Here is a 25,379-nt window from a genome sequence, read left to right as displayed (position 1 = left end):
TGCTTTTGAATTTTAAACGTAATAATTTATATCGATTCTTCGTTGATACAGACCACAAGTGATAAGTTCCTCTTTCTTCTTCTTCGCCCAAATATCATGTGCATTATCCGCAAGACGTTCCGCCATATTTTGCATTTCTCTGCTCAAAGTCAAGTTAGTCATATCAACTGGATGAGGATTGTAATTGAATGGATTCGCCGAATCACCCTGAAATCATTCGTATAACAATAATATAATTCAATAATTGTATCCATAGAGATGTGCGATCAGGATTTACCTGACTTTTCGATGATCTCCTCATTGAGCTACGATTCGTAGAGGGTACATCCACTTCTGCGTGTTCAACGCTCCACCCTATAGCAAGCAAAGCCTTTAAACTCTCCCTAACTGGCTCTTTGTATCGTTCTCTCTCGTAATCGTTTAACATGTTATAAGGCTTTAATCTCGGATGTGTCTTGTTCATGTCGGACCACTGTTCGCCATATGTCCAACCATTTTCTAACTTCCTGCTGGCCCAAGCATCGTGATAATGCTCGGAGAATTTCTGTACTATCTGATTAAGATCATTATTCAGCACCACACTGTCAAATAACAAATCAACATTATTAATTCCATATTATTGTGAACTTTTTGATGGTTTTCGATTTAAAAAAATGTGATACCTGGATGTATTGATAGGTTGAGGATTGTATGGTCCATCGGGCGACTGTGCAGATGCAGATTTACTTCCGTACCATTCGTCGTCGTAATTTTTAGACAACGAATAGTCAGGTGGTAACGCGCAACCGATAGCCGTGAGACAAGGCAGAGCTTTTCCGAACAATTCTGGATCATAATCCATCTTGGATAACGAATCGAATATGTTGCTGAACAGAACCATAGTCAGACGTTTCTCTTCATCGCTCGATGCACCGTATGCACCTTGTCCGCCGGTTGAACCGTAATATTTTGCACAACGATCGTAATGCAGAGTCAGCAGCTATTATGGAATTGATTTTATTTAATTTTTATTCGTCTCTTTTTTTTTTAATAATAAAAAAATAACTTACCCTTAGAGCGACGGTCGTGTATTCAGATAGCTTGGATACGTCCACCGTCAGTTTTCGAAGCAGCTTCAACAGCATACTGGGCTGCATTTGGCTAAAAGAGGAAAGAAATTAGGAATGTATTGTAAAAAAAAAAAAGAGAAGAATCGAGGGTAATGTAATCTATAAGCCGTTACCCTCATAGCGCAAATTTTCTGACTATAATCGAAGGCGTGAATTAGCAATTTAGAATAATATTGTTCGAACTTACGAGACATTTAACTCGTGGACTTCTCTTGTTAAGCAACAAAACGATTCCGTTAATCATTTCAATTACGTTTCTGAGAAAGATCGTGCCTACCTGGTCAATGCCACGAGGAAATCCGAGACTGCTTCTCGTTGACCCTTTGTCAGCATTCTGTTCTTGCTCAATCGGTACACAGTGTGTAACGTGGCGTCCAATAAACTCGCGTAATTATCAGCCTCGTTATAGAATTTGGAATGCTTGATCAACAATGGTAGAATACTGTTCCCGATGTAACGATTCATCGCTAACGCCATATCTGATTCGTATCCATCGTTCTGAAACGACAATTGAGATCGAGAATAACACAATTTTCGTCTATTTTTCTTGATTCAAATTGAATTTATATTCTATTTTACCCTATCCAGCATAGTAGCAGCTCTGAGATCAGGCAAGAAAGCTTCCTCGAGTATTTTGAAGAACAGTTCTCGAGTTTCGATACCGTAAACGCGTTCCAGAAACAGAACGATACTCTGCTTGTGTCCAGGAATCAAACCAGACGGCATATCGCTCTTTGGTTTCTCTTCACCTGCTGCTGGATTCAGTAAAGTGAATCTCAAAGACAAGACACCTTGTAGATCGTCAAGAGGCACCAACGATCGAAGAATGGCTCTCGCTCGAAGAGACTCGTTCTTCCCTGAAAAATTTGCCTGATGTAATCTCGTTCACATAACGAACGTATTAAAGAAACGAAAAGCATGATTTTGTATATATTACCGACAGATTCTGTAGAAGCCTCTGTTGCTCGTCAAAAAAAAATAAACAGTGTAAACATTAGACTTAGAGAATTTTGAAAGTAACGAAATAGATAGAGGAGCTCGCGATGAATTGGAAATGAAAGAGAATGGCTATAGACTGGAAATGAAACTAACCTCGCAAATAGTTTGTCAACTCAAAACAGTGAAAGTAGTGCGTATATAAGTGTGATGCGTGTTCGAGTGATACTTACGGATGTATCGCATGATATCGTAAATCCAAGGGAAAGGGATTTTAACTTTCGACGATAGAAGAATCTTACCTTGTTCGATAACGGAAGAATCTGGAGCGCAGCGGCCTAACAGATCCACCAAAGTACAATAGAAATTCAAGATGGCGGCTCCCGTGTCGATATAGTCTTCGTCGTCGTCTGATTCTGGAAGTGGATGCTCGAATTGCATAACCGTTGAACCTTCTGCTTCGTCGTGTACTTTTCGTCGATCAGCGATTTTTTCGGACATCTTATTGGCGTCTATAATGGCTCTCAATAAACCTTCGCCTTCACCACGAAGAGCTGGACCCAAGCATTCTGGTCTTCTGATCAGCAGACGGATCACTAAGTTTGCATTTTCCTCGACACTTTCACCTAAAAGAGAATTGTAATTATTTACGTGCAACTTCTTGGATTTAAATCTTTTGGATGAATTTATTTTACTCACCATTAACCCAAACGCAGAATCTCAAGAAATCCAAGTATCGTTCGCCTTCCACCGGATCCCAACCCAGATCAGGATAACCTTTCTCAACCAATTCCGAATTCGATTGCAAACCGCAACGAGACAAATAGATGGCAATTTTTTCGAGGTAATGTTCTCTCAGTGCCAAAGCAAGCTCCGTGTTTTCCATAAGAGAGGAATAAGCCACGTCCAATGGCGTCGAACCTCTTAACGATGGTCTCGACAGTAAAATATTACTGTTCTCTAAGAGGAAGTCGAAATGATCGAACATCGCTTTCTGATTTTGCCTCGATGTTCGACAAAAGTAGCACAGGAATCTACAGCATGCCACCACCATTTCGTGAGAAGTATCCTTCTCCTTGGAAACAGGTTCTCCTTCGGTTGTCTGCGGTTGTGTTTGAGCGTCCGACTGCGCCTGTGCACGTCTGCCCAGCGTATTCATCATGATCGCCATTACGTTCTCGTGAATTCTCAATACTCTGATCAGATCTGGATGTTGGAAAAAAGTGTGATTGTTCACTAATTTCCAGAGTCGTTCTCTGACCAATTCCTCCTCCTCTTGGGACATTTGGACAGGCAACAGGGCACGGATCTGGCTCAAACCGACCCACATCAAAGCAACGTCGTCTTTCGTCTTGCTGTTGATCACGTAAGTCTTTTCCAACGCTCGAATTAATTCGCCCACGGTATCGTATTGACGGACAAGCAAACTGAACATTTCTCGAACCAGCTTTGGAGTCTCGATCTGGGATTCCTCGGCCCAACTGACGATAGTTTTTATGAGAACTTTGCGGAATACCTCTGTAAAAGATAATGAAAAACGTGAAGAAGCGACAAGAAAAAATAGTTTATCGTTTAATTTAATTCTTCAAACCTTCTGGAGTCTTCTTTTCAGGTTCCGGTTCAGGTTTAGGTTCTTCCTCTAACTCTTTCACCGCGTTGATAAAATTGAACAACCTTTTAATGGCGCCAGGTTTCTGAACTTCTTCTATTGACGCCTCCAAGGCATCCGCTGCTTCCTGAAGAGCGTGCAAGGACACGTAGGTCATGAGATTGTTGTGGAATTCGTTCATCTTGCTTATCAATTCTTCTCCGCAAGGTATATTCTCGGGATCATCCTCGAATTCCATATTCTTGAAACTTAAAATCGCGTTCATCTGTTCTCGAGGCGGACATCTAAACTCTCTGGTCTTCTTGGCTGCCACCGCCGATGGCAAATCGGACTGTTTGATCTCGATGTAACGTCTAAGTTGATCGGATTGGAGATCACCAACGAAATCGTGGCTGAACGCGATGATGGATTCGACGCGATGTCGAAGCTGGATATCGTTCAAATGATGGAGAAGATAGCACATCTGCAGCTTAGCTCCCTCGGCCATTTTCATGTGAAGCAATCCCTTCTTGTGCTCGTCCTTTCCCTCTGCAATTGATTGCTCTTTCTCTCTCTTTCTCTCGATTCCAAAAAAAAAAAAAATGGAAATTCATGATTCTACAACTTCATTCTCTACCTTTCTCAAACGTTGGATCCCAAGTCTCGGGATGGATCATAATCAAAAGCTTCATGATGTCTTCGTTCCTGAGCATTCCAACCAAGAGCAACCTGTCTACAAGTTTCAAAAGTGGTCTGCAACAAACAAAGTTCAGGTGAATGGAAGAATACGAGAAGAACGTTTATTATGATTCTGCAGAGCTAAGCAAATTATCCTGAAAGCGTTATCTTCTCCTTCTTATTCTGCTTGACGAGCACGCTAAATATGCGAGGATTATGCCAGGCGTGCGCGTATTCGTTGCGATTACATACAAGAAAAGGTTCTCATTGCTGCCTCCGATTGGATCTCGATTGTGAACTTGATTGATCTCGACAGCCTCGTTCAAAGCGGTCATCACGTAATCCCGCACCACGTCGAGAGGGAAGTGCGGGCTGTATAGACTCCTTATGTTCTCGATCGCCTGGTCGCTGGAAGAATCATCCCTTGATGTCGACTATTAGTCACGGGGTTCACATTTAATTTTCGATTCGTTCTATTTACCTGATGTCTGTCATTTTCATCTGAGGTCGAACCGATTCGGTCTCCAGATATCTGAGGCTGTGTTTCATTTCTTCGTTTTCGTACAACTCTTTCAGTTCTTGGCCTGAAGAGAAATGGATAAGATACGATTCGTTGCGATACGATGGTCGTTCATTCCAGAACGGTTTAAGAAAAACTTGTTAAGCCTCACCTAAAGGAATGATGTATTCGTTCTTGCACACTTCCATCGTAGTCGCGTGTGATTCGAGATGCAACGCGATCAGCAAGTCGTAGAATCCTTGTCGTAGGGGTCCAGACATGTATTCCGCTCGAATCGCGTACAACAATTGTTTCTGATCGACGTGCTGACACAGAGCGTGTGCTGCTCTGTAATTCGATTGGTAGCACAGAGCCGCGTACAGCGTCAGAGTATGCGCGTGGAAACTGAAATCAAATCGAACGTCGATCCTCGAAACATAAGAGAAACGATCGATTTTTTGATCATTTTTCAAAATTTCAAACCTGAGTAGCTTGTCCATTTCGATCAATTCCAAGATATCGATACACCTATCTTCTTCAGGAATGTGCAAAGCCAGCATAGATATGGCGTCCTCGCACAACATGGACCAACCCCTGATATCGGACAACTTTAACGCGTGCACTTGGAGCGACTGGTTGGGAACTCTGGCCCACTGATGAGGCTTCAGACATTGAACCTTCAATCTAGGCGGGAACTGCGGTATCACGTGACGCTCAGAATTCTGCAACACCGCGGCGGACAATGGCAACGTGGTGGAAGTTCTTCCCAACTCGATTTGAAGGATCTCTTTACTGGTAGCCTCCACGAAGATGGCGGGGAATAGTTTGGTGTCAGGTTCCATCTTGAACTTGTGACTGGTCTCCTTTCCCTCGCACGTGAACGAAACCCAACCAGTCGCCGTATCCACGAAACACCCGACGAACATCCCTTGAGATGCACCCTTGCCGGATGCGTCTTGCGTCACCTCGTTGTAAAGCTCGTCCGCTCTTACCATGTAGCAACTTTGTCTGTCCACCCTGCGACGAATTTGGAAACATATTCCTTCTCGTTCGAAAAAGAAGCGAAAAGAATGGAAGAAGAACTCACTGCTCTACCGGACGATCGTAGTCATCCGTGATCACTACAGAGCCCTTCCTCACGCGAGACAGATTGAAGTCCTTGGTGTGCAAATGGTACTGCGAGGTGACCCATCCCACGTAAACGTGAGTTGGATCCTGTCCAGGGAATATCCGTACCCCGTAGAAATATTCGTTCATCAATTTCAAGCATTCCGCATCGAATATCTCGTTTCCGATCGCCTCGACGCCGCTCCCTGTCAGAACGGACATTGCTTTGGGCGCGTTGCGTTCTGGGATCTGGGGCGGTACCACTTTCAAGTCCGTCTGCGGGGGGGAAAGAGAAGTTTCTCTTCATGTTTCGAAACGAAAAGATTCGATGATACGAGATTGGACGAACGAACAAACGAACAAATAAAAATAAAAATAAATGGTTTTACGTTTGATATACGGATTTGGGGAGGCCGGCTACTTGCTTTGTTCATCGACAGTGTCTTAGTGCTTTTGTCAGAGACGTCGGAGCGTATCGGTGGTTCGGGCGTTTTCGATTTCGCATCCGGAGACTTCGCTTTCCGCGAGAAGAATCTGTGGAACATTTTTTTCATATACACATATTCTTCGACGCGTATATGGATACACAAAATATATTTCAAGACGCGAGATTAGGTCAGGTTTAATTCGAAAACTTACGGGGCATCCTCCATCTCTTTGCTAAGTTTGCTAGGAAGATCGAAATATCAATATCCATTTATCCCTATGAGAAGATAAATACGGTAGAAATGATGGAATTATCATACTAACCGGAACGGCGAACGCCCACGTTTCTTCTTATCGTCTTTGATATCGCCGTTCATGTCTCCGTATCCGTTCATATCGGCCTCGCTAATCGCGTTCTCCATGTTCCCCATCCTCGATCCGTACAGGGAACCTTTTCTCGGAGGCCTGGCCGGCTTGTTCCTCTGCATAGGAATCGGCGACTCTTTCATCATTTCGTCGGCTTCCACCGCATCCTCCGAATAATTCCTTTGCAATCCTTTCGAGCGGATTTCGATCAAATTTATATTAGAAAAAAAAAAGAGAAAAAATTTCACACATCGGAGAATATCTTACCTTTGATGTCGCTCATGCTGAAACCAGACTTCATGATCTGCTCAATGTGAGCAGAGGGCACTTGTTGAGCTTGCTCCATCTGCTCGGACAACAGTTTATTCTGACGCATTTTGATCTCCTGCCACCTTCTCAGTTTCTCGCTCTCCGAAATAAAGATCGATTGACAGATGACTGGCAAGGAGAGTCGAAGGAATTCCCAGTTGGCCTTCTCCATCGTTTCGAACGTGTTGTGGGAGATCTTCAAACATGGCGGAGTATCGGAACCAGCTGGGATCCTAGCCACGTCTATCCTCGTGTCGGCCATGTCGTCCGTGTTCTCGAAAATCGGTTGATCCTTGGTGTACCAGAACGTAACCGGTCGATTCATGTTTCTGGTGCATTTCGAAGATTATTTCACGTAACGTTCGGGTGGAGCGCGGATTCTAGTACAACGATCGAGTGTCACTTACACGCAGAACGGCTCGTATCCCTCTTGCAGACCGCAGGTGGTGAAGAATTTCAGGGTGTTCACGTCCTGTCCAAACGTTAACTTCGCCTTTTGACCGACACCAAGCGTGAAAGCTGGCACGAAACAGTCGCCCTGCACGTCGGCGAACGAGGTTTCACCGCCCAACGCGTCCATCAGCAGTTCCCCGTTTAGAGAAAAGCCTAAACGAAGGTGTTTCAGATCGTTCGATGAAGGAATATTATTATTAATATTACGAGACAAAATTAGTTTCAAAGGGGTCGACTAAACGAAGGAACAGATACAAATATTGCGACTAGCAATTTGAAATTTTTTAAAGAAGCATCACGGTAATAGCGGCTAATACAAAGATTAAAACAGTAGATAGAATGCAACTATGCGAAGCAAATGTGAAAATTGTCGGAAACGAATGTTAAACATGCATACAGGGGATGGATAAAATACGTAAAATATTAAAACGTAAAAATAAGTGGACGAGTGGATCGAGGAAAAATAAATAAGCAAAATTTGATGACGAAATTTTATAAAAGGGCATTTCGCATTTTTGATTTGGAAGAATTTTTAATCGAGGCGATGACGATTTCAAAAGCTGTTCTTCTCAAGCCCGTTATTTTTCTTTCAAGATCTTTCTTGGTGGTTAGCGGTTAGCAAATATGAGTCGTATATGAGAATTATGACAAGCATTATCGCTGTTATTTACAATACATTGACCGAGTAGAATACTGGATACGAAGAAATACAACACACATGTGAATGCTAATTATGATACCGTGTATGATGAAAGTGCATCGAGTTGATTAATGAACGAGCGAAAAATCTAATAATATATACTGTATATACACGAAAGCATTGCCGGTGATTGACATGACGATGATGAAATTGTAATCGACGATGTAACGAACATCTGATCTTTCGTTTCGCGAAAGGGAACGAATAAAAATAAAAACGCTTTACGTCGGTTGCAAAGTTTGGCTGATCGAACAAACGACGACGCTCACAGTGCAAATTAGTCGCGTGCTTACTACTAATACAAAGAACAACGAAACAAGATAAAAATAAAAAAAGAAGCGAATAATCAATGTAAATTATTCATTCGAATTTTTCGAACACTGAGAAATGTATCCAGTAATCTATCTCTATTGGATCAAATTATAAATATGTATGTATGTATAGCTTGGAATGGCAGCTGAAGCGTTCGCTTGAAAGATTCCGTCTTACTAATCGTTCTGTCGATTAGATCCAGGAAAACCCCGACAACGTCTCCAACCTGCCATTGTTTGCCAAATGTCTCGGCCGTTCCCGAGTATACTTTTTCCTCCTTTAAAACAAAATTTCACCAATTTCAAATTCTCTCGTTTGCCAAACCGTATCGCGGGAAACCGTGACGCGATTAATTGTAATTTTTATAAATCGTGGAATTCAAGATCAAACGTTCCGTTTTTCTTTAACGTTTTTCGATGCGCGTTTGCGTACAAACGCGTGAACACACGTATATCTTGATACGTTTTTATATGCGCGCGAGATCACGAGAGCGGACAACGAGAAATTCGATGATTTACTTCGACTTTGATCGATATAATATATCGTAGAGATAACATAACGTTGCTCGCGGTTGATAGAAAGAAAAGAGAAAAACGTCAAGCCACACTTCGTCGAACGAAATCCCCCATTAATTTCGTTCGATGTTTTTGGACACAAGGAAACGCAGAAAAAAGAAACAATCAAGTCAACATGGAGAAAAAGAACATGGACAGAGACAAAGACAGAGACAGTAGTAGAAAACGTAAAAAAAAAAAAAAAAAAAAAAGAAAAAAAGAAGAAAAAAGATGATAGACCTACAGATCGAATTATTTTGGATATATTTTTGGGAAAAATCTTACTGATCGTTCGGTCCGCGACGTCAATGAAACATCCAACAATGTCGCCCACTTGATATTTGTGACCAAATGACTCGTGGGTACCGGCGTGTACTTTAGTTACCTGACATTCACGATTGGTATCATTATGATTAATCCTTCATTCACTCAATAGGATCGATTTAAAATGAAAAAAATTTCACGGACAAAAAACCTTACGTACGCGTGCAATTTGCCGATCGTTATTAAAATTACTCGCGCGCAAATCTATTACCGGTAATAATAATTCCTCGTACGTTTTATTTTATTTTTTTCTTTCTTTCTTTCCCGAGTTCGGTTATATTTATAATCGAATTTCACGAGAAATACGGGATGGATGACACTCACGTTGTAACCGTCGAAAGCCCACGTGTTCTCGTCGCTTCCCAGCATGCTTCCAGGCATGCAATCCGCCTTTGCCCAACCAACTCGCATGGGACCAGCCGTCAAAACTTCGAACTCGAAGTACCACTTTCCATTGCTGACCGCATAATGCTTTTCAACCCGATAAGTTCTAAATGACAATTGACGTAACCTGCTGGCCTCCAATAATAAAGCTGCATGGAAAACGAGAAACGAGCAATTTTCGAACGTTTTGAACACATTGGAGAATAATTCCAACATATATTTTACCTTCGTGCTGTTCCCCCGTAGGTGGTTCCAACATGTATCCGTAGACCAAAAGTGTCCTCACCGTTTCACTGGCGGTGTCGCGATTGGCTTTCTTGATCGCTTCGTCCACTTTCGGATAGGGAACCAAGTGCGGGCTCCTCCTCATCTCCGAGTCCTCGTTCAGGCCATACGTCCAACCCTGGCTGATCCTCTCCTTCGCCCACAAATTATGCGTGTTCTCCGCGAGTTGGTCGACCAGCTCCTCCATCTTGGGCGTAAGCGTGATCGCGCTAAGATCGAGGGGCGCGGGTTTGTAGCCGCTGCTCTGCAAGAACGGCTCGTTCGGAAGCCTCAAAGTTTTTATCCTCGACGGTGGTTTGTCCATAGTGATGTAATACCCCAACGCTAGAACAGTCTTGAGAGTCTGCACGGCCAGCTGAGTGTCGTAACGTTTCTCCGCTGCCGGCAATCTCTCGAACTGGACGATGCAAGGATGAATCTTCCTCATATCGTCCCTGTGCTCCCCGTACATCCACCCGGCCTCGATCTTGTTCATCGCCCACATCTCGTGGATGTTCTCGGCCAGCTTGTCCCTGATTTGCTCCACGTAGGACGGTAGATTGATCATGGACGTGTCGACCGGGCCAGGCACGAACGCCGTGTCGTCCTCGACCAGCCAGGGACCGGCCAGCACCACTTTGTTCATGTTTCCAAAGTAGAAGCAGGGATCCAGCGACAGAATTTGTTGCGGCAACAGGCTCTCCACCAAGGGTGAGAACTCTTCCGGCGGTTGAAACTTGAGCCGGCCGTGATCACCCCCTAACAGGAACCTGCAGGATAATTTGGACGAGCAGCTGATGGCGGGGAAGAACATTCCGTCCAGGTTGAAATTTCGAAAGGAGCCCGTGATGGGCGATCCGTTGAAAGTGAAGGTGATTATGGGTATCGTGAGATCCAACGCGCACCCGATCACGTCGCTTTTTCTGATGTAAGGTTCCGTCGCGTTGTGAACGACTTGGGTCTTTCTACCGCCGGTCCACAGATACGCACCGTCGAACCCGAACGAGTAGAGATCGTCGCCGACGCCGTTTCCACCCCATTTCTCCCCTCCACCGGGATACGGCATGTATCTTTAGAGAGGAAGAAAAGAAAGAAAAGAAACGAGTGAACGAGAGAGAATCTACGATCGATCATAATTTTGTCGAAAATTGGATCTACCCAGAAGTGTTAGCCCATCCTATTCTCAAGTGCGGCATCATGTGCGTGGTCTGCTCTATATGATCGACGGTTACTTCGAAGTACCATTTCTGATAAACGGCTGAATTCTCGACCCTACCGACGAATATGTTCGGCCTCACGCTCGCCACGTGGTCGACCAGCTGCGTTTGGAGGAGCAGATTCTTCCCCGGCAACAGGAAATCGCAGATATTGTTCTGCGACGATCGGACGGCGACGCCGTTACCCACGCAGAGCGAGCAAAGAACGTCCAACACCTTTGGATCCCTTCCGTGTTTCTCGAGCAGGGAAATTATCACTTTAATGTGCTCGTCCTGCGAAAATTATAATCAATCGTGATTCCAAGATCGAGTCTCTCCTCGAATTTCGCTTACTCTCATCATGTTCAAAGCCTCGGGCGAATCGATGAGGACGCAATGAAGCACGTCCAGCATCCCTGTGCCCTCGCTCGAAGCTTGCGATCCCAAACGGCTGAACAACCAGTTCAATCGATTGCTGTTGGCGAATTGGGCGCAATTCGTGTGGTTCCCTTTGATTATAGCTGCCAATAATTGATACAGGTATCCGGATATTTGATCCCAGGCTTGGCCGCTCTCGTCGCCCGAAAGGGCGACCAGAAAGCCTTGCGACGTGATCACGTTGATCTTGTCGATCGCTTCCAAGATCAGATTCAGTATACCTTCCTCTTGGAACAAGTCTTGACGATTTCTCAGGGCTCGGAATTTGTTCTGCTTCTCCTCGTGTTCTACGCGAAACGCGAACAATGTTACGGACAATATTGGATGACGTTTACGCGTAATTCGTTTCCCTTACCCATGTCGTCTTCGGGTTGAGCAAAATAATTAATCAAGTCTTCCAGACACATCACCATTTCGTTCAGATTCACATTTTGGAAGAACATAGACGCTCTTCTGTCCACTTGCAGCGTCTCTAGGCCTCTGAAACATATTCGCTCCTTTTAATCCGCTCAATTTATCATTCGGTCTCGTCGATGTGCGTGCCACCATCCAAACATCTACCGTTTTTAATCCTCCATATTTTAACAACGTACGACGATACTCACGTGATGAATTGGGTAAACAGACTGCTGCATTTCCTAATCACGCGAGCTGTCCTAGACTCCTCCTCTTGCGAACGGGAGAAGACCAAACCGTCGTCCATTTTCCCCTCCTCGTGAAGGACGGCTTGCTTCTCCTCCACCTTGCCCACACCCTTCTTCTTCGTCTCGTACGACTACGCGGATAATAAAATCGAGGACGATTTAAATTTCCTCTTGAGAAAGAGAAAAATATAAGCGAAAGAAGAAATACTCTCATACTTTGTACGAGACCCAGAGACAAGTGGTGGCGTGTTGCATGATAACGGTCGAGTCACCGTATTTGATAATCGGCGTGCCGATAACCTCGAGATCCTTGTCCTCGAGGACGATCTTTTGATCGTCCTTTTCTTGCCGCAACGAGAACGTCGAGGTCTCGATCGTGGCCTCGTTCCTTCGAACGGATGAAAAAGAAAAAGAAAATTCACGCAACTCGGGCAATGATTATCGGCCTGACCCTTGAACTTTTCTAATAATAAAATACCTATCGACCAGATACAGTTCGTTGTTTTCTTTCACGCCGAGATACCGGCCTGTCGTCAGGTGCCTGATTCTCATCGGGTGCAGCCAATTGATGAAACCGCCCGCCCACTTCGTCCTCGCCAGCTCAAGCCTCCACAACGATCGTGCCTGGCTCATCACGCTGCCTCCCTCGTAGATCACTATACTGTGTAAACAAGCGGAATTAAATACCGGTTTCAATCACGTACCGCTAATCGAATTATCCCGAACGAGGCAATGGAGGGCAAAATTTCTTTTCGACCACTTTCGAGGATATTTCTTTCCTTCCAAATATTTACTTTTGACTCGGCGCTGTGCTCCACGTGGACGGTATAGTGAGACACTCGTCGCCACCGTGGAAGAATCGCAGAACGTCGCCGCCAAACACGTAACCGACGTATTTCATCCGGCTGATTCCGGTACCGTACGGTTGCACGGACCAGTGGGTCACGTGGAACGAGGCGTTCACCACCGACAAGTCGTTTTCTTTGGTTGTGTGCTGGAAAAAAGCGAGTGGTTGGAAATATTTCGAAGAATAATTTAGAGAGAAGGGGGGGAAGATTTTTATACATTGCTTACCAAGTATCTTTCGGTGGCCACGGATACAAGGATAAGGTCATCGCCGACTCGAACCTTCTCACCCTCGGATCTTTGCTTCGATGCCGGATGCACCGTCCACCAACAAGCCTCGCCTAAACGATCGATCATGTCAGATATACGCGTGTGTAAGCACGACAGGAATTGATATTATTAAATTCGATCGCGTTCCATCGGCTAACCTTGAGAATGCTGTTGCAGACCCACGTCGAAAGCCAACTTGTCGTTGGACGAGCTGGTCGATAAACAAGCCAAATACTGTAAATGAGACGACGAGTTACTTACTCCGTGGAAATGACGATTTTTACGGGATTTTATATTGTGTATTTACCATGTCGCTGTTCTGATGCCTCAGTAAAATGGCGTTACCGTACAACAGAGTTCTGTGTCCAGATCCTGTACCCTTTCCCTACAAATGCACACAGATATAGCGATTGAAGCGGACATACGCTTGGATATACCTAAGATACGTGAATATTGTGAAAATTGGATTAAAGAAGAAGAATAAGAAGAAAAAGAAGAGGAGGAAGAAGAAGAAGAAGAAGAAGAAGAAATGTAAATGAAAGTTCACAAGCGTTACCGATAAGAGAAGGCCATAAATAATATGTATTGTTAACGAATAATAAATTGAAATTGGCGCAAGCGTGTATACGTGCTTTTCTGATGGAAGAAGTATTTTTCAAATCGATTGTTGCGTGTTAATCGAACATAAAATAGGGGGGAGAAAAAAAAAAGAAAAAATGCATTCGTAGATCCGCGTGATCAGCATAACGTCAGCGTTTAAACATAAAATGCACAGATACAAGTAAACCAAGTAGAGAAAGTATCGAACGATACAACGAAAGGAAGAGAGAGAGAGAGAGAGAGAGAAATATGAGTAGAGCGAAAGAAAAAGAAAAAGAAAAATAAAGATGTGAATTTTTTGAACGAGATCCAAAAGAACGCAAGCAAATGATGCTACTTATGACGTTACTTACAAGCGCAGTGAACGTAAACTTGGTGTCTTAGAGTGATACGAAAGATATACTTACTAAATTTTCTTGCTGCTGCAAACAGAAACATAAGTGTTGTAAATCTCAATTTTTCTGTCTTGCCAATCATGAATAGATAGATAGATAGATAGATAGAAAAAGAGAGAAAGGAAGAGAGAGAAAATAAAGAAAGAGAAAAAGAGAAAATGAAAAGAAATTCGGTGAACACGCCTAGAATGTCGATCGATAGGTGAAATGTATTATGTACACATATGTATCTATACGTGCGATTTTCACGCATATGGATGATTCTCGTATTGCGATGAGTTGCAACGCTTCAGTGCAGACGCAACAAAAAAAAATTGGACATAAACACGAGGGAGACAAAAGACAATACGGACAAACGAAAGACAATTTGAGACGTGTTACACGGATGCTACATGGATGCATGCCACAATTATTGATTGGATGGACAAAAAAAGAAACGGAAAAAAAGTGCGGATGCATTCAGAAAATTATTTCTTTGCATCTTGTTCGAAGGAAAAAAAAAAAAAAAAAAAGAAGAGAAAATAAGAAGAGCGAGAGAGAAAAAAGAAAGAGAGAGAGAGAGAGAGAGAGAGAGAGAGAGAGAGAGAGAGAATGTCAAATATGCTTGACAGTTTGTCTGAAAACAAAATATTGACTCGACTGGAAATCGCGAGTATCTACTTTCTAAGTGCATCGTTCGGTTTAGTTTCGCAAAAAAAGTGGAAAGAAAAGAAAAAATATGGACAAATGAGTAATCCTCCCCAGCAGAAATGAAATCAAACAAAATTTTATGGCCCACTCCTATGCGGGTGATTCACGTTTCTCAGATCATTTACGTCAACCGATCGATCACCTTACGCGAAGGAGAGTTCTTTAAAATGCATTTAAAAAAAAGAAAATCTTGCAATCTTTGTCGTCACGATCAAGCAAAACTGAAAAATATATAACAGCGAAAACGAGAACGTCTGCACAGGAAAATAGAAAAAGAGACCACGAGGAGGGATCGAATAATTATTAAAATTATTAAAATCTAAATACTTCGTAAACGTTGTAACGATATTCTCTATAATATAAATATAAATATATATATATATCGTTGTACGATGTTCACGAGTGATAAAGAAGTGGTACGTTACCGTCTCGGAACCGGCAGCAGTGACCAATTCCTGCAAAGCTCGCACCGAGAGAGCCTGCTCTATTACGAATACGCATTGCGACAGGTCGGGTGGTATGTTCTGCAATTGTAAACAAAAACATGCAACTTTTTCACTTTCCCCTCCCCTTGCTTCATTTAGAAAGTGGTACGAGAAAGAATTGGGCGGCCACCCAACGGTTAAATACCTTACCTTATCCGCGATATTCTCGAGGAAACAGTGCCGATTACCAAATCCCTCGGCTGCGAGGCAAACTCGTTCACCGGTTGCCGTGCAGGACAGACATACCATATCCTCCTACGAATTCCAATTCCATATTCGATTCAATTTCTCATCGTTGTTCGACTAAGTTAAATTAATTTACTTAGAGGTAAGAGATGCAAACGTTGATCCACCTTCGTATTTTCGTACAATATAACCGTGCAATTTATTGCCTATAATTCATTTTTTTTTTTTTTTTTAAAGAAAAAATCGTCGAAAGAGATTTCGATCGCGGAGTTGAAGAGGAAAAAAAAGAGAAAAACATTGATTCATTGATGCGTTGGAGAGATACGAGGAGAGCAACGTCGATCTTTGCGAAACGTTGAAATATGATGTGAGCCAAGCAGCAGATGTTACACACTGTGCCAAAACCAATTTGGACGGTCTCAAGAATGTGCGCCACTAGTTTTCCACGAGCGTATATCGGGAAACGCTTTCGAAGCGTTTCGAAGTAGCGGATTTGTCAGGGGAACGATGCCACTGTGTTTTTACCACACAGAGTGTCAGAGTGTTGCTTAAGTAAGTGGCATTCTTCGTGAGGTTGTACATGAGTCACTCGGTCTTATTCGATCGAGTTGTCACGCGATTCCCACCATACGTGGGATTCGTTTTTAAAATCGAGCACACGAAACGATTTCTCATCGACTCGACAATTTTGCACATCTTTGCGCCGGGATTAAACCGACGATTCTGCGCTACAATGTAGCCAAATGTAGTTTTAAAATTACGATCACGCGACAAATTTAGAATCTCGAAGATTCGAACGTGGAAAGTGTTATAACTCGATCGGGAATATAATTGCGATCGAGGAACGATACGTTCAACAAGATTATTTCTATCGCGCACGATCCGTCGTGCGGTATTGGCTCGCAAAATTCCGTGACATTTCTCAATTTACAATTTACAACGTCGAGACTAATGACGGTTCCGCTCCATTACTTTACAGGCAAATATTTTTCACGCGGATAAATGGCGCACGCATGCGAAACGCGCGTAACACGAACATCGTTGGGGAGGGAAAAAAGGAGAGAAAAAGCGAAACGAGCTCGAATTAACATAATGTGTTACTGGGTTACATGGAAAAGCACGCGAGTCTCGTCTGACACGGTTTACAATCGCCGATTCTGGGGAAAAATCGGGAGAAATTCGTCGATAACGAGAATGCTCGCCGAGTTCGATCGAATAATCTATAAAGTGGATCGCCGATTTTCGCCCATCATCGAGCTCTCCGATTGCTATTCTTCGTGGCGCCCATCGCGAAACGATGGTAGAATAACGTAGATTCGAATAAATCAATTATTCCCCTCGCCCTCGCGGATCGAAGCTGCAACGTGTTGCAACTTCGGGTCAAGGGTGTGTCTGTATTTTCAGCGTCCGACAATCCGGCGCGTATCTCGTCCGAGCGGATACTAAATATAAATCACATTGACTTTTGGATATGAATCGGCAAGCTATATTTGCATTCCGCGATCTTTTTCGACATTTAACGATATACGTGTACGCTACTTGCCAAAAAATATATACATATACAACTGCTCGCTACATTCACCATTTGCGAATTTGCGAAAAAGAGAAACGAGATTTGGAATTTTCAATTTATTTTATCAAACGATTACACGATTAAAATGATGTACGATCTCAATTATCGATCGATTCACTTACAAACTGAAATTGCCGTGAAAACGTCAGCGATACATTCTTTCCACTCTCGCAATATATGAGTGAACCACCGAGTGAAACCGAGCCTGTGTTATTAACGCACGGTCGGTTGCTTTTCGACGTGAAATCTTTAATGAAGAGCTGTATTGATTACACGGAACAATGCAGCATCGATTGCTAAAATTAACTGTCGCCACGCTCTTAAAGAAGAAAGGAAGAGAGATAGAGAGAGAGAGAGAGAGAGAGAGAGTCTGGTAGGAGTGGTTCGGCACGATTTTAAACGACCAACGATTTATTATTATTTTTTTTAATTACCCACGTCTCTTTTCGTCGTGGCAATTCAATCGTCACGGCAACACGCGAAAGTGTGCGCGATAATTTCGAGTGGCGCCCCACGATGCCAACGGTTGTTCACTTATTAATTAATGATCATTACGATGCAGCGAACCGTGTACACCTCGACATAATTTTCCACCAGACGTCTCGAACGTACTTGTACCACTGTTTTCCAACTTTGTTTCATCGTCGAAACGATCGCGATTAAAAAGAAATAACGAAATTGTTATATGTTTATATATTCCTCGATTATCGATATATTTCTTTTTTCATTAAATCACGATTGATGTAAAAAAAAAAAAAAGAAAGAAAAGGCTTTATAATACCTGTTGTTGATAAAGGATTGTTATCTGATACGTTTCGATATTTTCGTTCGATTTTCAACTTTCGCATCAATTTCCGACATTGAGAAAAACTGAAAGTCGAAGAGGAACGAAATTACGCTTCCTATTTCCGCTCGTTGCTTGTGCGGGGAGAAAATTGATTTACTCTCGTTCTCGTGCACCAAGGCCGCCGATAATTTCGAGCAGATTATTCGAGCGTTTCTTTCATCTCCGACAATGGTTGATGAAACGAACGAACGAACGAACGTGTATCGTGATCTCGATTCGATCGGATTACAAACAGGGAAAGGAAGGGAAGGCTCGTTCGAAATAAACGGGATAAATGAATTATGCAAGAAGTCGGTGTCCTCGATCGATGTTCGATTCGCGCTGCGATACTATCGATACAATTCTCTATCGCACAATATAACGCGAACATAGTCGACGAATAGTTCAAATGTTTTCAACCGTTTGGATATGTTAAGTTTGGCTACATATATCAAATTTTCAAGTAAAAATTCAATAACCAAAGACACAGCAGCACAGGCATGAATCGACCCCTCGGCTATGAAAATCTCAACGACGACAGGTGAGGCGAACGATCCGTTCGAATAGGCTAGAAATCGTGTTTCAATACGAATCACTTATCTTCTCGTATCGTATCACGATTCGTTTCCACGCGAAAACGAGGCTCGACAACTCGTCCCGACAATTCCATCATCCTTGCTCAAATTTCATCGTGATTCCTATCCACGACAAACCTTGTCTCGCGATTTCACAAATGGACGAACGTTTCGAGCGTTTCGCGGTCGTGGTCCAACTTAACCCAAATGAAGGGAGAGAACGGTTCGTTGAGAGTGTGCTCGAATTTGATATTCGATATTCGCCCGACGGCCAAAATTTTCTTCAACCAATTAAAACAAAACGTGTCAAAGTGGTGGTATTATTCTCTTCAAAAAGCGCAAAGTTTGAATTGCGACGAGATTACCTCTCGTTTGAGCAAGTGCATTCGGTTATGTTACCCAGTCACGAACGCCGTTTAACACCCGTACTCAATTATTTGGATACGCGATACGCGGTGTAATCAAATCAACGCAACAATCTTCCCTTTCTTCACGATTCGATCGAACGCGCCCCGCCACGATCGAAAAGGAAGAATCGGGACAAAGAAACGTAATTATCGCCGGTTATTGAGAAGCAATACCTCAAAAAATTTTTCGCAACAATTTCCTCGGAAAGATCTGTCGCTTGGACGACGACTACTTTCTCGAAACAACGAAATTCGCTCGAGAAAATTCTTCCTCCCTCGTAAATGACAAGTTGCAAATTTCGACGACATATTAAAAAAGATCGTTACATATAAATTGGAATCGTTGGAGGAGGAACGTTGTTTCGAGGAACGTAAGAAAACGATGTTTGGAAAGGGAGAGGGATTCGTTGTTCGTTTCAATTTGTTGACCGATTTTTCGACAGGAACGCGACACCACAGGATGTTCGATTGGAACCGAATACAAACGTGGACACGGCGGTGGTGGAGAGAGGAAGAGGATGCCGCCCCCGTCGTCGTCGTCGTCGCCGTCGTCGTTCGAGGAAGGGCAAATGCATTTGCAAACCGCGTAGAAGAAGGCGAAGGATGATCCTATCCTCGAATCCGTTCATCATCTTCTACCTGGAAATGTACTTCAAGTCGCCCGGGGAACGCGTGACGAAAGTGGCGCGCAAAGCGGGCAAAATGTGGTGCGCCCTGCCGGAGAGTTCGAAAAGGAAATACATTCAGCTGGCGGAAAAGGCGAGACGAAGAAGAAGATAGGGATAAACGAGAGGTCTGTCTATTGGTGATAAAAAAAAGCTCGCGATAAGAGGAGTACGGAAGATAAAGCTTGGAACGAAAGCTTCTCCTTGAATTTGCATTTTCGTGCGAAGAAAGCGATGCCTCGTGTTCCAAGACAAGTGGTTCGATTCAGTCGCGTTTGAATCGAAATGCTCGCGAACCTTCGCGCAACGACAACAACAACAACAACAACCAACGACGATTCATATTCATCATATTTATAAAATCGAAACATAAACTACAAGAAATTCGTATCGAGAATCATTGTTCGACACTGTCGTCCCCGTGTCCTGTGTGTATCCACTCGTAGAAAAAAAAAAAAAAAAAAAAAAAAAGAAAAAAAACGCCTTTTGTACTGTATGAGACAAATATACACTTGTTTTTATATATAGGTACGTTATATTGCCAAGTTATTGCGGGAAGGAAAAGGAGGGACGAGCGAATAACGCGGGAAAGGTCTAAACATGGAGGAAAATAAAAAAAAAAATCGATGAGCACGCGTGTCGACGTTGTTAACGTTGTGGCTGCGCTCCGTTAACAGGACCGCGTGCATCGAAGAGAGAGAGAGAGAGAGAGAGAGGAGGGGAGAGAGGGAGAGAGAGAGAGAGAGAGAGAGAGAGAGAGAGATGTATTTTTACCAAAGGGCGACTATTAAAGAGCGTGGAGCATCGGAAGCGCGTGTACAGCTTACGGAAGCTCAAGGCCTGTATTCTACCCTCTCGGTCACCGTGTTGATCCTTGCGGGTTCGAACGAGGTCAAGGTCGTCAAGTATGGGAACTTTAAGTGCTTCCACGATTCACCGAATTCCACGCCACTCCCCCTTTCCAACGAGCGAGAATCGCGTTCTAACGTGCGAGAAATAGGGGCTCCGCACACGTACACACAGGTGACAACAGCACTGTAAACACGCCACACACGCGTCCTCGGACTCTAACTTTAAACCGCCGCCTAAGCGGATTTGCTCGACATCGATGCTCGTTTTTCCCTATATATCCGACCGTGTATGTGTATATATATATATATCTCCGACCCTTCTTTCAAACCGAAAACGTTCTCTCATCGTCATTGGAACACGGATTCTTCAATAACATCGCGCGCTTTTCATCCCCACGTGATAGCCCCGATTGTTCGAGCTTATCTGCGCGCGGCGGAACATCGCGTGGCTCGTTTAATAATCAACGAACGTCTCCCTCGTTGGATCAACGTTTGCTCGATATCGAAACTTTTGATCGAATGGAAACAATTTTTCCTTTATACATTAAGAGAAAGAAGGAAAGGAAAAAAAAGAAAAAAAAGAACGGTATTCCATCGGTCGTTCATATTACGTATCACGTATCGATACGAATAATCGTATTAATTGTATTAAGAAAATTTCCATTGCAGAGTGCCAGGAACAGCGGCAAATTTCCGACAAATGGACGAAGAAGAGAAAAAGGAAAGAGGAGTGAAATACTCACCGTGCGAAGGAAGGATACGTCATCCTGCTCGGAGCCACCCTCGCTGTCAGCCATCCCGTCGGTTCCTCACGTAACCCGAGTTCCGCAGTTCACCCCCTTTGTCGCGTTATTTTCCTCTCCCTTGCCCTCACTTGTCCCCAGCCAATGGATAGCGAATGGAAGGGCGCGGATGGAAAGTTGGTCGGTCACGCTTGGCGATCCGACATGTTTCGGCTGCACGCACTGACGGCTGCCGGGAACGTTTTCCTCTCGGCGGTGGCCGACAACGACGACGACGACGACGACGACGACGACGACGAACACCAGCGGCGGCGGTGTCGGCGACGTCCTAACCTCCGATGGAGCACCAACGATCACCCGCTTACTGGGGAACGGGGTGGGTGGGTGGTTAGCGCGTACCTCGCCACAGACCCACGCGCAAGCGCCCGCTTCCTTCAATCAAATTCCGCATGCTCGAAATTCCGTCCTAGCCAATCTATCCTCCGTGTAATGCACATACTCTCCCTCCCCTCCGCGATTGTTTTTATTTCCGAGTGATCCGCTCGTCTCGCGTAAAATGGGCCAAGTATTTTCCCCCATTTTCCCCCAGGATTTTAGTCTTATCTTAGGGGAGGGGAGGAGGATCGTGGAGAAATTTCGCGGAGAAATTGAATCTTGGAAAATGGTATTCGAAACGGGAAGAATTTTCGGAATTCGTTGAGAGATGTATCGCAATCTGTTTTCGGTGATTCTATCGGTCTAGAATCATAAGAATGGATTTTATACCCGAGGGATGAAGGGGGGCATGAAGTATCGCGAGTTAATCGCATCGATTATCGGGAATTATCGGGGGAGGGGGGAAAATTTTTCGTCTCGAGAGAAAGAAAACGAGGAAGAAGGGGATCGTTTGCATCCTCGAAAATAATTATCGTGACCTGGAATATTTCTACTCTTGCCGTATTTCGGAATACTTCGTTGATATCATTTAACGAGGATATTACACGGAGGATCGATGGTTTTTTTTTTTTTTTTTTTTTTTTTCTTTTGATTATTCTTTTCAGGATGAATCAGTGGCGGATAATTAATCGTCGCGTGGCATCGCGTGGCTGTGCTTAATTGCAACAGTGCGTATTATTATTGTTATTAACGATATTATCGGTTTTGTTATTTACGCAATTACCGTGACCGATGGGTAAACGTGCGTCAATTAAACTCGAAAAGCCTCCAGAACGGAAGATATATTTAGATGTGGTAGATTCAACGGTATTCAACGGGTTTAAAAGTTTAAAAATAGTTTAGACCAAGTGGCCATCCCCCTTGTCTCACTTCCGCGGAGATCTTAAGGCATCGTAATCCAAATTGCTCTCCCTAATTTGCTTGCAACTGCGCTTCCAATTTGTTGAACGAGGTTTCTGAAACCCGTATCTCCGGCGAAAATCTAATTTACTCGCGATAAATCCAATTTTCGGGGCATTTTTTTCGATCAAACGCGCCTCGATCGATGATCCAAAAAGGAATATCGATCGATCGATCGAGGATGACAACGCGGCAGATACGCTCGTTCTCCTCCTCCTCCTCCTCCTTCGAGGAATCGGACCTATTTCATTCTCGAGTCTATTTCCAGCGAGCGGGCAGAAATAGATGCATTTACAACTCGGCGGATCGAGCGAGGATCTCGTGGCCGACTCGAATTAGAATATCGGCGGAATAACGCGTCGATCGAAGGTTAAGGATATCGCCAACATTTCGGTGGGGGGGGGGGGGAGGAGAGTCGCGATTTCGGGGGAGGTCGCGAAAGCGAGGATCGAGAAAGCACGGAGCGACGGATACGTCGATAAATCACGAAACTGTTTAACTGGCAACGGATCAAACGGATCAAAATATTGTTCCCGTGCTAAATATTTCCTCACCCGATTCCGACCGAGAGCTAAGAGAAAATAAAACCGCGACAATGTTACCGCTATTCGGTCTCGGTGTTTCGCAATTTTGGAAATTCGTTGCCAAAGCATATATCGATTCGTAAGGAGGATCCAAGGAAGAAGACTTTGCTCTTCTGTGCGCGTTTCGTATTTTATATATATATATATATATTTCCAGATATCGAGCTCGATCTCGATCAACCGTGCGGTAAACACCATGTGGCGAAAAAGGTAATTAAAACAGACACAAACATTCGAGAAAGCTCCCGCGGTACACACTCGCACTGCTACATTCGATGCGTACATCGAGGTCGATTAGTTTCTCGAGTGTCCGCGATGCAACCCACGCCGCGAACCGCACGCATTTTATCATACGTTTTTTTCAACCACTTCACTGTGCGTCACGCGAGAGAATATATATATATATATATATATGTAACGAATCAGAAGAACCGATTTCGAAATTTTCACCTCGAAGAAGAACGAAGGGAGAAAGAAAAAAAAAAAAGAAAGAAAAAACGTGCTCGCTTTACTTCCACTAGTTGAAGAAGCACTCACTTTGATTTGGAGTCGATTTCCGGATCGACCTGGCGAGGAGGTGGTTCGATCGATCGATTCAGGATGGCTGGATCCTTGGTCGGGACCCACCACGACGAAATTCGTGTCGAGGCTCGAGCGATTCTGGCGGGCCGCGCCGAGCGGAGTGAAGCGAGCTCTGTTCGGCTATTTTCAGCCTCGAGCCGAGCCCGCGTACGCCTCTTCTCACGCGATCGCCACGTTCCTCCGCCAAACGCATCGTCTTGCCTCCCAGACGATTGTTTTCGATTCGTTGATTTATTATCGGGCCATATTTTGGGGAGATCAAAGAAATGAACAATAAATTCGTTGAAACAACGAAGGAATTCATTCTAATAAGGAGCTTGTTATTACTTTATCACACGATCGTAACGTTTTTCTTAGAATTTTAGATCGAAATCGGGATCTTTATAATTTTACACGTCCTCGAAATGATACAATACCGTGCATACTGTGTATAATATTGTTGCAAGAGAATGTTATTTATCTACCATTGTTGCACATTTGCACATATTTATGAGTTTCATTGAGCCGATTTTACGCAATTTCGTAATTTATCTCGCCGCTGTTCTTAAACGTTTGCCAAATTTACCGTTTATCGTGGACGAGTGTTTCGTGTCCTCCGCGAAAACTACCCTTATCGCGCCCCACCGACGGAGAGTAAACGGGGATGCGTATCGATCAGCTCACTCGAGTTAGTTCTCGGCTGTTGGTATTATCCCCTGTCTTCCAACGTGACCGCAGCGAATAAAGTAGAATGGAATTGGTCGACTAGATCATTTCAAACGACCTGTACATGGCGCTAGATGGCGAACACCTTTAACGCCTATATATATTCTGTATTTCTGAATCGTTTGAAGCGAGAATCAAAAAAAAAAAAAAAAAAAGGAAGAAAGAAATCCTTCATCAAAATTTATCTTTAACGATCTTTAATGACCTTCCCTATAACACGTTGTAAATAACTCGTTGAGATAATAAATCCGTTAATATCCGTTAATTTACCGTCCAATACACGTTTACACGATCGAGACTGGCACCAGACTCGCGATAAATCTTCTGTTTGTTTCGTTCTGAGCTACTGGTTGATTGACTTGCTTTGATCGATGGTCATCCCAGATTTATTGCTCGTCAAAAAGGGGAGGGGCGGGGCTTGTTAAAATTCTTCCCCACGTGATAAATTCTTCCTGAACGGGAGTGTGTGAATCCCCTCCTGCAGGAAGGGAGGAGGAGGAGGAGGGAGGGGGGAGGGGATAGAAGAATAGATAAAAGAAGAATAGATTCGCAACGAGCGATATCGGAACACGGAACGTCATAAAACTCGTGCGCAAAACGGAATTCGTCCGATCGTCGTCAAACCCTTGGATCGCGATACGCGGGAGAAACACGTGTCTTCATTTCTTATCCTTTTTTCCCCCTCCCCCCTCTTATACAAACGCGTCGAAACAGACGTATCAAGAGAGAGAGAGAGAAAGAGAGAGAGAGAGAGAGAGAGAGAGAGAGAGAGAT

At 43.8% G+C, this 25,379-nt stretch overlaps 1 protein-coding gene and 1 long non-coding RNA gene across 11 annotated transcripts in view; one reads left to right on the top strand and one right to left on the bottom strand.

The window, feature by feature from the left end:
- RyR (Ryanodine receptor) overlaps nucleotides 1-24,864 on the bottom strand; it is a 34,590-nt gene extending 9,726 nt beyond the window's left edge. For 2 of the 10 annotated variants that reach the window (XM_086906444.1, XM_086906445.1), the window contains exons 1-38: nucleotides 23,856-24,864; nucleotides 21,400-21,831; nucleotides 15,724-15,828; nucleotides 15,514-15,612; nucleotides 14,411-14,425; nucleotides 13,711-13,788; nucleotides 13,562-13,637; nucleotides 13,362-13,474; nucleotides 13,082-13,281; nucleotides 12,766-12,948; nucleotides 12,504-12,675; nucleotides 12,249-12,418; nucleotides 11,999-12,123; nucleotides 11,560-11,930; nucleotides 11,168-11,499; nucleotides 9,971-11,079; nucleotides 9,686-9,894; nucleotides 8,661-8,760; nucleotides 7,426-7,624; nucleotides 6,977-7,347; nucleotides 6,668-6,899; nucleotides 6,557-6,586; nucleotides 6,307-6,451; nucleotides 5,898-6,193; nucleotides 5,294-5,827; nucleotides 4,983-5,215; nucleotides 4,793-4,895; nucleotides 4,564-4,719; nucleotides 4,271-4,386; nucleotides 3,637-4,182; nucleotides 2,745-3,563; nucleotides 2,348-2,671; nucleotides 1,689-1,966; nucleotides 1,387-1,607; nucleotides 1,050-1,140; nucleotides 663-979; nucleotides 278-581; nucleotides 54-207 (exon numbers count right to left, since the gene is read on the bottom strand). In XM_086906444.1, the coding sequence (XP_086762570.1) occupies nucleotides 54-207; nucleotides 278-581; nucleotides 663-979; nucleotides 1,050-1,140; nucleotides 1,387-1,607; nucleotides 1,689-1,966; nucleotides 2,348-2,671; nucleotides 2,745-3,563; nucleotides 3,637-4,182; nucleotides 4,271-4,386; nucleotides 4,564-4,719; nucleotides 4,793-4,895; nucleotides 4,983-5,215; nucleotides 5,294-5,827; nucleotides 5,898-6,193; nucleotides 6,307-6,451; nucleotides 6,557-6,586; nucleotides 6,668-6,899; nucleotides 6,977-7,347; nucleotides 7,426-7,624; nucleotides 8,661-8,760; nucleotides 9,686-9,894; nucleotides 9,971-11,079; nucleotides 11,168-11,499; nucleotides 11,560-11,930; nucleotides 11,999-12,123; nucleotides 12,249-12,418; nucleotides 12,504-12,675; nucleotides 12,766-12,948; nucleotides 13,082-13,281; nucleotides 13,362-13,474; nucleotides 13,562-13,637; nucleotides 13,711-13,788; nucleotides 14,411-14,425; nucleotides 15,514-15,612; nucleotides 15,724-15,828; nucleotides 21,400-21,453 (8,980 nt within the window). In that variant the 5' untranslated portion in view covers nucleotides 21,454-21,831; nucleotides 23,856-24,864. Of the gene's footprint in view, nucleotides 1-53; nucleotides 208-277; nucleotides 582-662; nucleotides 980-1,049; nucleotides 1,141-1,386; nucleotides 1,608-1,688; nucleotides 1,967-2,046; nucleotides 2,068-2,347; nucleotides 2,672-2,744; nucleotides 3,564-3,636; nucleotides 4,183-4,270; nucleotides 4,387-4,563; nucleotides 4,735-4,792; nucleotides 4,896-4,982; nucleotides 5,216-5,293; nucleotides 5,828-5,897; nucleotides 6,194-6,306; nucleotides 6,452-6,556; nucleotides 6,587-6,667; nucleotides 6,900-6,976; nucleotides 7,348-7,425; nucleotides 7,625-8,660; nucleotides 8,761-9,322; nucleotides 9,423-9,685; nucleotides 9,895-9,970; nucleotides 11,080-11,167; nucleotides 11,500-11,559; nucleotides 11,931-11,998; nucleotides 12,124-12,248; nucleotides 12,419-12,503; nucleotides 12,676-12,765; nucleotides 12,949-13,081; nucleotides 13,282-13,361; nucleotides 13,475-13,561; nucleotides 13,638-13,710; nucleotides 13,789-14,410; nucleotides 14,426-15,513; nucleotides 15,613-15,723; nucleotides 15,829-21,399; nucleotides 21,832-23,855 lie in introns of all 10 variants that reach the window. The other 8 variants (XM_086906451.1, XM_086906450.1, XM_086906442.1 and 5 more) reach the window with 7 other exon arrangements.
- On the top strand, nucleotides 19,916-24,870 carry LOC147657852 (uncharacterized). Its single transcript, XR_015291667.1, has 2 exons — nucleotides 19,916-20,828; nucleotides 21,326-24,870. It is a non-coding gene; the product is annotated as an uncharacterized LOC147657852 (long non-coding RNA).
- Nucleotides 24,871-25,379: the final 509 nt, after the last annotated feature.

Source organism: Apis florea, unplaced genomic scaffold, assembly GCF_048593485.1.
Source record: "Apis florea isolate Af1SG1 unplaced genomic scaffold, ASM4859348v1 contig_2495_pilon, whole genome shotgun sequence".
NCBI classification, from domain to species: domain Eukaryota; kingdom Metazoa; phylum Arthropoda; class Insecta; order Hymenoptera; family Apidae; genus Apis; species Apis florea.
The sequence above is the reverse complement of the archived record's forward strand: the minus strand, read 5'-3'. Positions and strand labels throughout refer to the sequence as shown.